General features: G+C 37.0%; 1 protein-coding gene across 4 annotated transcripts in view; it reads right to left on the reverse strand.

Moving 5' to 3' along the window:
* Nucleotides 1-14,160, reverse strand: part of CDH12 (cadherin 12) — a 985,149-nt gene that overhangs the window by 252,181 nt on the left and 718,808 nt on the right. For all 4 annotated transcript variants that reach the window (XM_032861908.1, XM_032861910.1, XM_032861907.1 and 1 more), the window contains one exon: nt 2,840-3,256. In XM_032861908.1, the coding sequence (XP_032717799.1) occupies nt 2,840-3,070 (231 nt within the window). In that variant the 5' untranslated portion in view covers nt 3,071-3,256. The remainder of the gene's footprint in view (nt 1-2,839; nt 3,257-14,160) is intronic.

Genomic DNA, 14,160 nt, shown 5'->3' on the forward strand with positions numbered 1-14,160 from the left:
AAATAGAACAGTTGTTGATGCTAATGTCCACTAAGCCGTTCAGGATCCTGACTGTACATTTCCACATGTATAAATTCTTTCAGATTTGAAGCTAGGGACATAGATTTTTTCTTCTCAATAAGTGGAACTTTCAGTAATAGGAACTGTACAAATTAGTGTTTACCATAGATGCTGATGCTGCAAAATACCCAAGATTAAATATGAAGCTCAATTATGGAAGTTCAGTTTTATTTTACTAATCTACTATGTATTTAACCAATCCACTACCACCACTATGCTTGGCACCTTTGCATCTGCCTTCCTGCTTCGTCTAGAATTCTACATTATTTATGATATTTTATTTTTCTGAGAACTGTCTCAATGCCTTTCTAAAAAGAAACAGAAGCATAAATATATTTATATATGTTTGCACACATACATATAATGACTTGAATTGGTCCCGATGTTATATTACTATTCCCACATCTTGACTCACCATGACAAACTTAATTAAACTTTAGTTTCCATATGGAAAGGAAACTGGGGCTCCTACTGTTTCATTTGCATTAGGAACATGCATTGTGGGAGAGCCACAGGTTCTTGTCACGCATTACAAATGTGTGACTGAAAATAATGTTTTCATTTAATAATAGATTTTAGATCTACTCCTTTACAGTCTATGTATAAAATGCTAATTCATCTTTGAAGTGAATTGGATGAATTCTATGCTATATTAGCAATTACAAAGATATGATTCAAGAGAATCAAACAAAATTTGGATATGCAATTCCTAGGTGAAATGCGACTCTTTCTAAGATAAAATAAAAGTCGGTTTCATTAATTTTTCAACAATCTTTTCACTTCAGATTCAGGCAACTAAAGGCTATGAATCTGCTTCCATCAAAATCAGAGAGAACACTTTCTCATTACACTCTTGCCAGGAACCTCAACATGATGTCTAGTTTCCATCATAAGCAGAGCTGAGAATATTAATACCCATGAGGCAGAGTTTCAGAGCTATGCTGCCTATCCATCTGTCTTAGATTCCAAAACTTGATCCTTATATTACATTAACTCATAAGAAACAAGTGTTCCAAAACATGAAATTATGTCACCATAAAGATTATTGTATTTAACGGTCATATAGAGGAATCATATAAGCAAAAGCAATGTAGAGTAATGTTGGAGCTTCTATGTTTTGGAGTGCTTTCTTCAAAATTTCCTGAGACCCTTCTTTTTCCTAGGTCTATTTATGGACAGCAATGCCGTCTGGGTGGGGTGTCATGGGCTTGACTAGAACTGCTTGGGCCTTAGTGTCCACTTGTCCCCTTGAAGGCACTCTCTGACTTTCTACTTAATTTGGGGTTTATCAGATACTCTGTGGAGCTCCAGGACTAACATGTATGGAGTTGTCCCAGGGTCACATGACTAGATCCTGATTCCTAGCAAGTGGTCTGTCGTGGAGATAGCCTGTGCTAATGACATCGTGTATTTTTTACAAAATCACTAAAAATTAGACTGCCAGAATGGTACTCAAAGACTGACTTGGCATAACTCCAACTTTATATAGAGATAGGTATCCCACAGAAAATATTTGCCTGGGGTCCCATATACCTAAGGGAAACCCTGGCTATCTGTTCATTTTCAACAAAGGCTCTTTTAAAGATCTTTTCCACTATATTATTTGGTATTCTGTAAATATATTTCTAAAAGGTACATTCAAAAAATATAGTGTAAATAACTTGAAAGGAAGCTAGTGCTTCCTTTTATCTACCACTGGAATCACAAGACTCATCCTGTTTCTCATTAGTTTAGGCTTCCAGAAAGCTCTGAGGACATTAATGTACAATAGAGACATTCTTCTAGATCAGCTTCCTAGGACTTCTTCTGCTATAGTTTTCCATTTCTGTTTTTGGGTTTATTCTAAACTCTCTTCAAGCATATATTTTCTGCTCTATTTTGCTTTGTTTTGCTTTCAAGCATATATGTTTTTATTAAAACCATGACAAAATCTTTTAGATTTAAGGACAGTTAGTAACAAAATAAAATATTCATTTTTCTAGAAAAAAAATTGGTGGCAATGATAAATTATATCCATTCTAGACAAGGGCCAAATATTTTATGTAAGGAAAATAGCAGTAAAGTATAAATGTGCTGAGAGGAAGAGTTACCATCAATTATTTTGTGGAAAAAAAATTTCTGTGAATTTACAGTAAGATTTAAAAGTGGCATGCTGTGTCAGAGACTGAGGTGTACGTACTTGGGTTCCAATACTTATTACTTTGGCCATACATAGCTTCATAAAGAGCTTGCAAAACATGTAATAAATAAATAATTTATAAAGTATAAGCAAGCCACGTCAAATACTTCAAATCACATTTCAAATGGTATGTCATGTTTTTAAGGGGTGGGGGAAGGAAGGCATCCTGCTCATTCAAGGATATCAACAGTAGTTTAGAATATTTATGCCTGTTTTGTTTTTTTTTTTTCCCTATGTCTCTTCTTGGTAAATAGTTTCAGAATGTCTGTGAGCAATAATGTGCTATAACACCACTTTTAATGACACTTAATATCTTAGTGCTTTGTCTTTAGCAAAGAATGTTAAAATTAAAGAAAAAATTAGGAAAAATATATATTAATTTCATTAAAATAACCAGGGAGAATTGAGGTAAAGAACGATTAAATGATATTCCAAAGCTTACCCGGGCCACTGAGTCAGGAAGAGAAACCAGGTCTCTTGGATTTCAATCCCAGTGTTCTAGTCACTGGTTTGTTCAACTCCTGTGCAAAACATCCACACACAATACACAATGCATAATCCCCCTTGCTATCAAGTGGTTGTCAAAAGAAATGCCATTACCTTTCCCACATATTGAGGCTCAGAGCCCATGTATTCCTCCAGCACAAAAAATTGATTCCATACCCAGCCCCGTTTAACTCGTTGGAAATGTGGCCAGCGCCCCGGCAGGTGGATAACATTTTCTGTTGGTTCTGTGGCTAAAGTCTGTCGTGGCTGTGGTTGTAGGGGTGTTAGGAGACCTCCATCAAACAGGACCCAGAGAAGCAGGGATAAGCAGTTCCTTGTAAGCATTGGCAAAGGCTTTCCAACAGCAGAGTAATAAAAACTCCAGCACTTAATGTAGAATTGTGGAATCCAGGTTTGAGGTGTCTGTGGCCTCCACCACTTGACTTTCTGTTTTATTGCAGAAATGATAATGCAGGCATTAATCCTTTTGATGAAAAGTCTTCTGCTGTATTACATCCCATCTAAAGGGACCTATAAAACAGATTAACAAAGATACATTAAATCGACAGAATGACATGATGATACTCATCAAAACTCTCATTGTGTCTGCCAACATTTAAAGATGTAAAGAGGAAAGCCTGGAAAAGACTTATAGGGATAAATGGTCACTGCTATGCACCCTGTAAACCTGGATGAACTTACTTTAGTTACAATGGAAAAAGCTTCAGTTATGATGAAGCAAAAGGTGTATCATAAACAGAAGCAATATTTTTCCAATTTAATAATCATTTTAAGGATAAAACACAGATCACTATTTTTAACATGAACTAGATTAGAGGAGGGTTTCACAATGTCACCCTTTGACATCTGGAGTTGAATGGTTGTTACTGGGGAGCTATTCTGTACATTTGACTTTAAGCCACATTTCTCTCCTCTGTTCAAAGAGTGACCGTAGCATCCTCCCCTACTCCCAATTGTGACAATCAAAAACTTTTCCAGACATTGCCAAATAGCTCCTGGAAGAAGCAAAATGGGCCAACATTGAGAATTGCACATTTAGAGAATAAGGAAAAGAAAAAAAATAAGAAAAAAAATCCTTAAAATTACAAAATAGAAAGAATCAGACCATCCAGGAAAAAACAAGATAAATTACTAAATGTAAGCCAATGACATTACTGAAACATAAATGACTGGTAAAATGTCAGATGGTTTTATAACTCTTTATAAGCTTTAACTTAAAAAGAATTGCTTCTCTAGTCTGGATACATGGGAATTATTTTTTCTAAGTTATGCAGCTTAGAGCAACCTTGAATCCCTTCCAGACTGACAACCTCTTTTCTGCATTTAGGTAAAGTGAGCTTTGAACTCTTCCTTACAACAAGAATTTTTTTTTCCTTCACTCATCTAAGGTTTATTGAGTGTCTACAAAATTCTTTATTATACAGTAGATAAGAAAATAATAGACAACCCTTGACCCTCTTAAATCAGAAACAGAAAATATATTTAAAAAACAAATACAGGGGTCCCTGGGTGGCTCAGTCAGTTAAGTGGCTGCCTTCAGCTCAGTTCATAATTCCAGGGTCCTGGGATCAAGCCTCAGGTCTGGCTGCTTGCTCAGTGGGGAGTCTGCTTCTTCCTCTGCCCCTGCCCCTCCCCACTGCTTGTGCTCAATCTATCTTTCTCTTTCTGTCAAATAAATAAGTAAAATATTTTTTAAGAAATGAGTAAATAACAAATACATAAATGTGACCAAATTTACCAATGCTGTGAAGGAAAATAAATAAATAAATAAATAAGCCCAAACAGACAGACTATCCTGATGGCAAAACTTAAGTTAGCAAAAGCCAGTTTTAGGTGACAATTGCACTGAGAACTAAAGGAACAGGAACAGCCTATACTCTGCGAGCAGCCAGCAAGTGGCTCCAGCCAGCATGATTTTGTGCATTTGGCACTCAGGGCTCAAAGCCTACAGCCTAAAAGTGGAATTTTTCAAGAGCCAAAAGTGTTGGAGGCCAGAAAGTATATATAACGTTTCCAAAACAAGAGAACTAAAATCAAAATCAATATATGTTTAATTAAACATCTATGAAACATGGCATCTTGTCAACTTGTGAGCTACGATGCAGTTCAGTGGTCATCCAGGCATATACAACATAACAAAAATTAAAATACATTCCTCACAAATGTTCAAATGTAAGCATTGAATGTGGGAATCATGCTTGAAATAAGATATGAGATGGGAAATATCCAAAAGTTATACTTTGAAAGCATTCTATAAGAATACTCCCTTAAAAAAGAAAGAAAACAGGATATGATATTTTTCTATTGTGTGAAGGGATGAGATTGTTACATACTGACAAAAACATAAGTAGGCATATATTTAATTGTAGCTTTTCATTCTGGCAAAATAATGCTCATAACAAGTTAACTTATACCTATATCGTCCCATATGGTAACAATTAGCCATATGTGGCTATTTAGTTGAAATGTGGCAATTTGAGATTTTTAATTTACATACCAAATTTCAAAGAATTAATACCAGAAAAGGAAGAACGTGGAATTTCTCAATTTCTATATTCATTTTTTGTTGACATGGTAATATTTTGGATGTATTAGATTGAATAAATATAAAAATTATCTTCACTTATTTCTTTTTGATTTTTTACTGTGTTTAGTAGAAAATTAAAATTATAGGGCGCCTGGGTGACTCAGCTGGTTGAGCGACTGCCTTCCGCTCAGGTCATGATCCCAGACTTCCAGGATCGAGTCCCACATTGGGCTCCCAGCTCCTTAGGAAGTCTGCTTCTCCCTCTGACCTTCTCCTCTCTCCTGCTCTCTCTCACTCATTTCCTCTCAAATAAATAAATAAAATATTTAAAAAAAGAAAATTAAAATTATATATGCAGCTCACATTTGTGGTTTGCATTATTTTTTATTGGACAGTACTGATTCAAACAAGAGTTTAAATCACAAATTGTAGTTTCCAATGAAATAATTTATTCTTAATGTTCAAAACCAAATATCTTACATGAATGTATCATGTCTATGTGACAATACATTTAAGAGTTCAGAGAATATTTGCCACTATTTTCAATAAGCTTGTGTAGGCAGAGTACATGTATTTTCTTCATCTGTTCTCAAGTTTGAAGCACTAACACCAACATCCAAAGTGTTCTAATTTGTTAACCTTTCCGTTTCTTCCATGCTTCTTCCCATACTCATGGCAATGCTAGTCTAGGCATAAGCAGAACAGCTGGGTAGATAAACCCAAATAGAAAAAGTGGATGGCAGGAACTCGGACTTCCCAAACCTAGTCTAGTATATGTAATTAGGTTGTATTTTGCTTTCCTATTCCGTGAAATTTTTCTCCTCCGCTTTTTTGGGGGTGTGAAGTATCCAAATTCAAGGGTTTAGAGAGCATTGACACCTAAGGCTGTGTCTTTAAGCAAGTGTCTTTTGAGTGTAGAGTAGGGATTTTCGATATTGAATATCTGGGTAAATTCACCATCACTGCCACCAGTCCCGTTCCAGCTACCCTTTCCTGTTTGGCCTCAAAAGTGTCCAGATTCTGAGATTTGATTCGTTACTAGAGTAATTTTTCAGAAATTCTAATCTATGGACATCATTCCCCTTCTCATACCCTAGAATGTGTGTCTACAACGTGAGGGGATAGGCTGTGAAGGATTGATAAGTAGAGAAGAAAGTAATTATAACATGCAAAGTGTGTTGTTTCATAAGATAATTCCTCAGTACATCAATGACTCACATCACCAAAAATGATGGCCAAACACAAAATATCATAATAATGCAGGATTTAACTGCAGCCGTGGAGGGCAGTGTGGAATAGAATCCCCATTTCCCTTACGTTCACATTCTATCTTTCCTTTGACCCTGTTTGGACACACATTCTATCTCATCATGGTGTGTTTTCTCACTTTTATGTCCAGCCCCACCCCTTTCTCTTTCTCAAAGTAGGCTTAATCTTACTTCTAGCCCTATCATCAAATCACTTTCTCCTTTCTCCCTAAAATAGAATATTATATATAAAGGGAAATTTACTTATTAGTAGTCTCTTTTTATTAATATTTCCATGAGGGTGATGATTGCGAGCGGTGACTTCACAAGTTTGGGAGATTTGCACATAATCTTATTTTTTCCTCATGAATCTTGCCTGCTTTTTTTTTTTTTTTTAAGATTTTATTTATTTGTTTGTGAAAGGGAGCATGCACCCATGAGTGGGGGGGAGGAGCAGCAGGGAAGGGCAGAGGGAGAAGCAGACTCCTAGTCGAGCAGGGAGCCCCATGATTTGGGGTTCGAGATCCCAGGACCCCAGGATCATGACCTGAGCCAAAAGCAGACACTTAAATGATTGAGACACCCAGGTGCCCTGAATCCTGCTGTTTTAATATAAATTTTACAGAATACAAAGCTTTTTAGAAATTCATATATCATAGTGTAGTGGAAAAATCTGTAATTAACACTGTAGAGCCTTCTCACTACACACTGGAGATGTAATGTACAGCATGATGACTATAGTTAACAATAGGGTTGTATATTTGGAAAGTTGCTAAGAGAGTTCATCTTGAAAATAGGATTTTTAATACGATATACATGAGCTTAACAGGACCTACATGATTTCCCTCTCCATGAGCCTGGCCATTTATCCCCTGTGCTACCCAAACCCTTTATTTTTATTAATAACAATAGTAATAATTTATATTACAGATGCATGTGCATTTGCACCTCTGTGAAGGACGTGTTATTATTATGCCCCTATCACAAATGAAATGGAAGAATGAGAACTTAAGGAAGATAGCAGTGGTCCACAAATGAGTGCATAGCAGGCAGGTTTGAATCTGGGCATCCTGACTCCCGAGGTCATCCTCTTAGATGCTATTCCATACTGTCCCATATATATTACATAAATAGTTGAAAGCACCAAGGGTTTCAAATCCTAGCAAGAGAAGGAATATAAGCTTACAGAGATGGCTTCCAAATTATTTTTTCCAAAGCTAAGCAGCTATCTCAATATTAGGCCAGCTCAAGTTTACTGTGACTCCTTTAGAGCTTCTGTGAAGTTAGTGCATTGAAGCTATCAGGTCAACTCAGTCCCTTTTCAAACAGGAGACTGTTTGGGGATTCCCCGTATTCACACACCAGGATGTGAAAAGAGACAATTTCTAGGCAGAGACAGGAGGGAAAATGCAAAAACTGGCAGAGTTAGTATTATAAGAGAATTGGATGGTGGCTGAGAATTAAGAAACTGCACGACAGCTCAGCAAATCCACCCAGCAAGGTGCTAGACAGGCCAGGTGACCCCAAGCAGGTGTCCTACAGAGAGAAAGGTAAGGTGGATTCCAGCTGTGAAGGCTTCTTTGTCATTAGCCTGATCTGGGCATGTAAGCCAGCATCAGCCAGAGGAGAAGACAGCCTGTTAAGCCTCCTTGACAACTCCAAATTTGGGGGTCATTCCGGCTACAGTATATTTAATCAAAGCTTAATCAAATAGGCAAAAATAAAGATGGGCTTTGGAACGAGACAGATCCGTTCATTGCATAGTTCTACACTAAGTATCTGCTAAGTAGCATTTGAACTGTGGGGACGCAGTCAATAATATTCTCATGTCTGTGGTCCGTATACACGATGAAATCATGGATTTTTAAAAATTTATCATTCGGTTAGAATGCGTGCGCGTGTGCTACTTCCTAACTCACACGACTGTGGTGTAATCCTAAAATCCATTCCAGGACCTATAACACCGCAGTCCTTTGGTGAACAGATGAACAGATATTATTTTCAATGGCTGATGCCGCTCCCAGCAGATCCCAGCCTCCAGCCACAGTTGTCAGCCGGGGAGCTTTTAAAGTGCTATATCACAATGAAAGAAATGCAAGGAGATTGAAGGACTCCGGTTCTTAAGTGAAAGAGAAACAACTCCCCCCAGGCATGAAACAAAGCCTAAATTTCAAGGAAAAACTGTGCTGAGCTATCAAGCTGGGACCACTTGCCCCAGCACCGATGGAGTTGTTAAAACACCAAGAATAGCAGACTTCTGCTGAGGTGTCAGTGCCCTGTGGAAACAAGTGAGCCTTAAAGAAGACATATTGGTGACAAAGGACATCACCAGGGGTGTGTTCTATTCCATACACCGATTTTTGGGCATAGCCTTTAAAAATGTATATTTTTCCATCATACCTAAACTTTTGTAGAGCCAAAGTGGCTTTCTAAAGACTTTTCAAGTCTGAGATGAGTCTCTGGAGTCAAACATTCCTTTTAGCTGAAAGGAGATTTTTTTTTTTTTTTTTAATGATCATATATCAAAGGAGGGGATACTTGTGTGTGAAATACCCATTAAGTGTGTCTCCAAAGCGGAGAGCTAGCCAAAGGCTGTGGTGTCCACCATTACTTACTTAATCTTGGCTGTGTGTGCTTCTAAGCATAGCTCCTGACAAAAGGTCTATTTCCTATAAATGACAATGAAAGGGTCTGTCTTTGTGAGAAGACATCTTATTAGATTGACAGATATGTTGATTATTACAAATGATTCTATATTATGAGGAGCACTCAGAGGCTACCTACATCATGGATAACTTTCACAGTGATTATGCCTGTGGCCTATTAAGTAATTTTTCAAGGGCACTTCCTAAAGTTAAAAAATAAAATAAAATAAAAAGAATATTTATAGTCTTCCTACCCCGTCTTTTAAATGAATGGTCTTTTGAATGAATGGTCTTTTAATATGAAATAATACAAAAGCAGGTCTTCTTTTCCATATTAAAAAAAGTGAGAAAATAATTTATATAATCTTGAAATTATTAAAATATCCACAATAAACTTATACATAACTCATTACCTTAAAAACATTTTTTAGATGTGACTTAACTTTACACTTAAAATTTTTTGCTTCATACTATATCAAATTCATAATTATTTAAAGATGCTAGGCAAATCTGCAGTTCAAGAATTTGACTCTAGAAAAAATTTCTGAAGGTTTTAACAGAGACATTTTTCTATAAAATATTTAACCATTGTTCAGGAGTTAAAGTAGTTCTTGGAATGCCTTGGGAATGATAAACTTCCCTACTGTACCTCTCTTGGTCCCAGTAAGCCCACATCAGAAGGAAATTTACCCCCCTATTGTAGCAAAACCTTAATCCTAACTCCTGTATTTCATGAATTTGCCACTGCAAAGCAAAGACAGTTAACCATTTTCTGTTGCCTCAAACAAAGATGTCTCAAGGTGATAATTACTCTATGAGCTTAATATATGGAGTTCATTGATCCTTTCTCTCCGACTTGTCTAGATGCTATTCTCTACTGCACATGAAGAAGAAGAAGAAGAAGAAGAAGAAGAAGAAGAAGAAAGAAAGAAAGAAAAGAAAGCAAGCAAGAAGAAAAGGAAAGAAAAAGAACAATTAGAAGATGATCAGAAAGAAGAAAATGAAAAAAAGAAAAAGAAAAGAAACCAAAAACTTGACCACAGGACAGCCAACCAAGACTAAATTGCAGTTTCAATCTCTTTCAGAAGTGGAGCTTGAAATCAGTTAGGCTTGAATGTCCTGGTCAGCACTAGTGAGGTAATCTGCCCCATAAAACCCCCTACTTTTTAAAGGAAGGTAATTGTTTGAAGTAAATTTTACTAGGTTGCCCACCAATCTCAAGGCAATTTACATGCAATTCTGAGGTACTGTCATGTTGCAGGATTTCTTCTCCTTCGGTGCCCGTGGTTCTCGGTCAAGCCACTTCAAAGAACGAAGAGGTCGGCCAGGTGAAGAGTGGTGGGCAGCAAAACAAGATTGAGTGATAGTACAAATCTCCTGAAGATAATGGAGATCTGACAGGGTTGCCATCACAGTTTCAAAGTCTAACGGGTTTTATGGGTTTGTTGGCAGACTGTTTTAATCTGATGAACCCTAGCTGCACCTGTCATCCTATCAGGTTTTCTTATCTACCTATCATATGGGTAAGGATGGAGGGCTCCTTCCAGAATGGTGTAAAATCCTTTTAAGGGTGGTTCCCTATTTGGGCCGAGGGGGTTTGTCCCTACCTGTCTTTCTTCCAACTATCCTTCATCAGTAAGACACTGTGACATGTCCATCTCAGGTATTGGTTTGGATCTGAGAAACCCAAAGTCCTAACTAAAAGAAATGCAATCCATTATATACAAAGAGTTGAATACACCACCTGGAACATCTGCTTATTTTATTTATACAAACTGTGGTCTTGGAAGCTGTAGATATTTATAAAAAATGGCAAAGTTTTATCAAAAACCACCTATAATTACAATGGCCACTATGGGAAACATCCCAGTTAGACAAGACCTTTTATTTAAAAAGTGCACCTGAGAGTAAGGGTTCTCACATCAAACAAATAGAATGGGCTGCTTATTTTAATTGCCATGTAAAAGCTTCCAAAAGCCTTCAAGATTCCAAAATAGCCTCATTGCAAGATTCATTGCAAAAAGCTAATGAAAAATTAAAGACATAAAAGGAACACGTAGGCCTCCTACATTGCACTGTCCTAGGAGTCCATCATCAAAATGTGCATCCAAGGATTGGTGTCTCAGTCATAATCAACTGGGACACTAGAAAAAAAGATCACCCTCAAAAGACCTATGCAAAATCTTCAATATCAGTTTGAATGTCCCCATATCGACTTTAGAATGAGGACTCCCACCCACATCACCCTTCCCCCCCGCAAAACTGACAGGATTCTGAGAGATTTTCGGTAAAGTGCTATTATAATATTCTCTTAAATAACCAAGGAGAAACTAAAATTAATGGGATTGTTCAATACTGCCAGAAATATTGACTGTTCAAGCTGAAACCTGACCAGATATCTGAAAAGATTTAATAATTCAATGATCATAAATTTGATCAAATTGGAGGCTAACAGTCAGACCCCAATAAGAATTTTTTAGACTTCTCCCTATGCCAAATGTACCCAGAGGGAAAACATTCCAATGTAGGGGGATGGGTATGCCAGTTTTTGATATCATTTAGGTAGCAACCCAATTTTTGAGGACTAAATATGAGAAACTAAAGGATATTTGAATGTTGGTGTTACATTGTCCTTGTTTCACAAATCCAGTCTTTAGGGGATCAGAGGTGTGGCTTCATAAATGATTCATAGTGTAATCATCCTTTTTTACCAATGCCAAAACCTCCTGTTTATCTCAAAGTGCAAATGTTACAAATCTTTTGCCTTGGGGGATCAAAAGTCCTTCTAGGAAGAGCTTTCATTCTTTTTCCCTATGCCTTTGAGGCCTAAATGTGCTACCCAGGGTTTCTCTAAAACCCTTATCTAGACCATCTATTTGTTCTGCAAACTTCAGGGAAGTAATTCTTCAGCTTTCTTTTTTTTAAGAAAGCAAGAGCATGAGATAGAGAGAGAGAGACTGTGTGGGGGACAGGGCACATGAGCTGGGGCTTGGGAGGTGAAAGGCAGAGGGAGAGAGAGAGAATCTTGATGAAGACTCCCTGCTGAGCACAGAGCCCACCTGGGGCTCAATCCCAGGACCCACGAAATTATGACCCGAGTGGAAAGCAAGAGACTCCGACACTAAACCAACTGAGCTACCAGGCACCCCTGTGGTAGCAATTTAAAAATGGAAGCTATAGAGTCTCTTTTCGTGTCTGTCTGCATGTTCATGTGTCTATGTATGTTGTAGGTATGTGGTATTTCCTGCCTCCAAGTGGAATTGTCAAAATTAATTGGCAAAAGAGGTCTATTTAATTAAAGACAATTAAGTACTTACATAAAATTAAGTTCTCAGAAATATAATAGAAATTTAATCCAAGTGAATTTTAGGTTCCCATGATCTGGGAAAATATTCAATATTAAAACTAGTTTAAGTTTGTTGGTTTAATTAAAATAGGCATGTCTTTAGAGTTATCAGCATTAAATATAAGACTTTCGTTCTACGTAGGCTTATTAAAGGTCAAATAGGTTCATGTTATCGCTTATAGAACTTGTGGACAAAAAGGATAACTTAAGATGGTTAGCTGTTCAATGTCTTGTGAAATTTTTCATGATTAATTTAAATATAATTAAGAAAAAGTTAATTAAATAGATATAAGATAATAAGTTTATAATGAACTTCTCAGCAATATTTATGTCTAATTAAATAGTTCCCCCAAATCTTTTTGGTGGCTTAAATCCTTAGAGTTTTTCCAAGTTAAATTAGATGATGGATAGTCTTAAAAACCTAGATCATTTTGAAATAAGATAAAACACTGAAATATTTGTTACTGAACATAGGTTTATCTACTCTAGCTTCTTATTACAGAGAAACTAAAGGATATTTGAATGTTGGTGTTACATTGGAAAAATTGAAAAAGATATATGTGATGAAGGATAGTTGTAAGAAAATCAGGCAGGGACAAGCCCCCTTTCCCCCAAGGGGAAACCACCCTTAAAAGGATTTTACACCACCCTGAAAGGAGCCCTCCATGTGGAGCCTTTTCCACATGATATGATAGATGACAAAAACCCGACTGGATGACAGGTGCAGCTAGGGTTAATCAAGATGAAAAGAGTTCGCCAACAAAGCACATAAAAACCCTTAGACTTAGAAAGTGTGGTGGCAATCCTCAGGTCCCCTGCTTCTTTGGGAGCTTTGTACTATCACTCAATAAACTTTGCTTTGCTGCCCATCACTCTGCCCCACCTACCTCTTTATTCTTTGTTTTTGTTTGTTTGTTTGTTTGTTTGTTTGTTTATAAAGATTTTATTTATTTATTTGACAGAGATCACAAGGAGGCAGAGAGGCAGGCAGAGAGAGAGAGGAGGAAGCAGGCTCCCTGCTGGGCAAGAGAGCCCGATGTGGGGCTCGATACCAGGACCCTGGGATCATGACCCGAGCTGAAGGTAGAGGCTTTAACCCAGAGCCACCCAGGTGTCCCCCTCTTTATTCTTTGAAGTGGTGTGACCAAGAACCATGGGCACCAAAGGAAAAAATCTTGTAACATATACTTCTAGAAATTATTAGATGTTTCCCTAAATTTGCCAATCTAAAGAATGTTGTCATAACAAACAGTTTCCAGTTGTTTACTTCTTGGTTTTCACTAGAAAGTAAACTTTCTAAGGGTTAAGAATTCTAATTAATGTATGTAATTAAAGCTACTGGAAATAATAAGAGAAACATTTCCACATGTCAGCAAAGTAAAATGTGTGCTTTAATGAAGAAGAAGAAAAATGTAGAAGGCTTACGCAAAGTAAATCTTTGGAAAGGAATTTGTGTGTGTGTGGTCAGGGCTGGCTAAAATCAGAATGAATTTAATTAAGTGAATGAGCCTTAATATCAAAAGTAGGCTAATAAAAATTAAACTATGGTTTTCTCTGTTAAAATGACAAAGTTTTCTTGGGATGTTTTTCTTTGTAATAGGAGATTATGAAGGCTTTGTCTTTCCCCTTAAAGTAATCTGCCTAGCAAA

Source organism: Lontra canadensis, unplaced genomic scaffold (genome assembly GCF_010015895.1).
Source record: "Lontra canadensis isolate GAN:19392208 unplaced genomic scaffold, GSC_riverotter_1.0 scaffold22, whole genome shotgun sequence".
NCBI classification, from domain to species: domain Eukaryota; kingdom Metazoa; phylum Chordata; class Mammalia; order Carnivora; family Mustelidae; genus Lontra; species Lontra canadensis.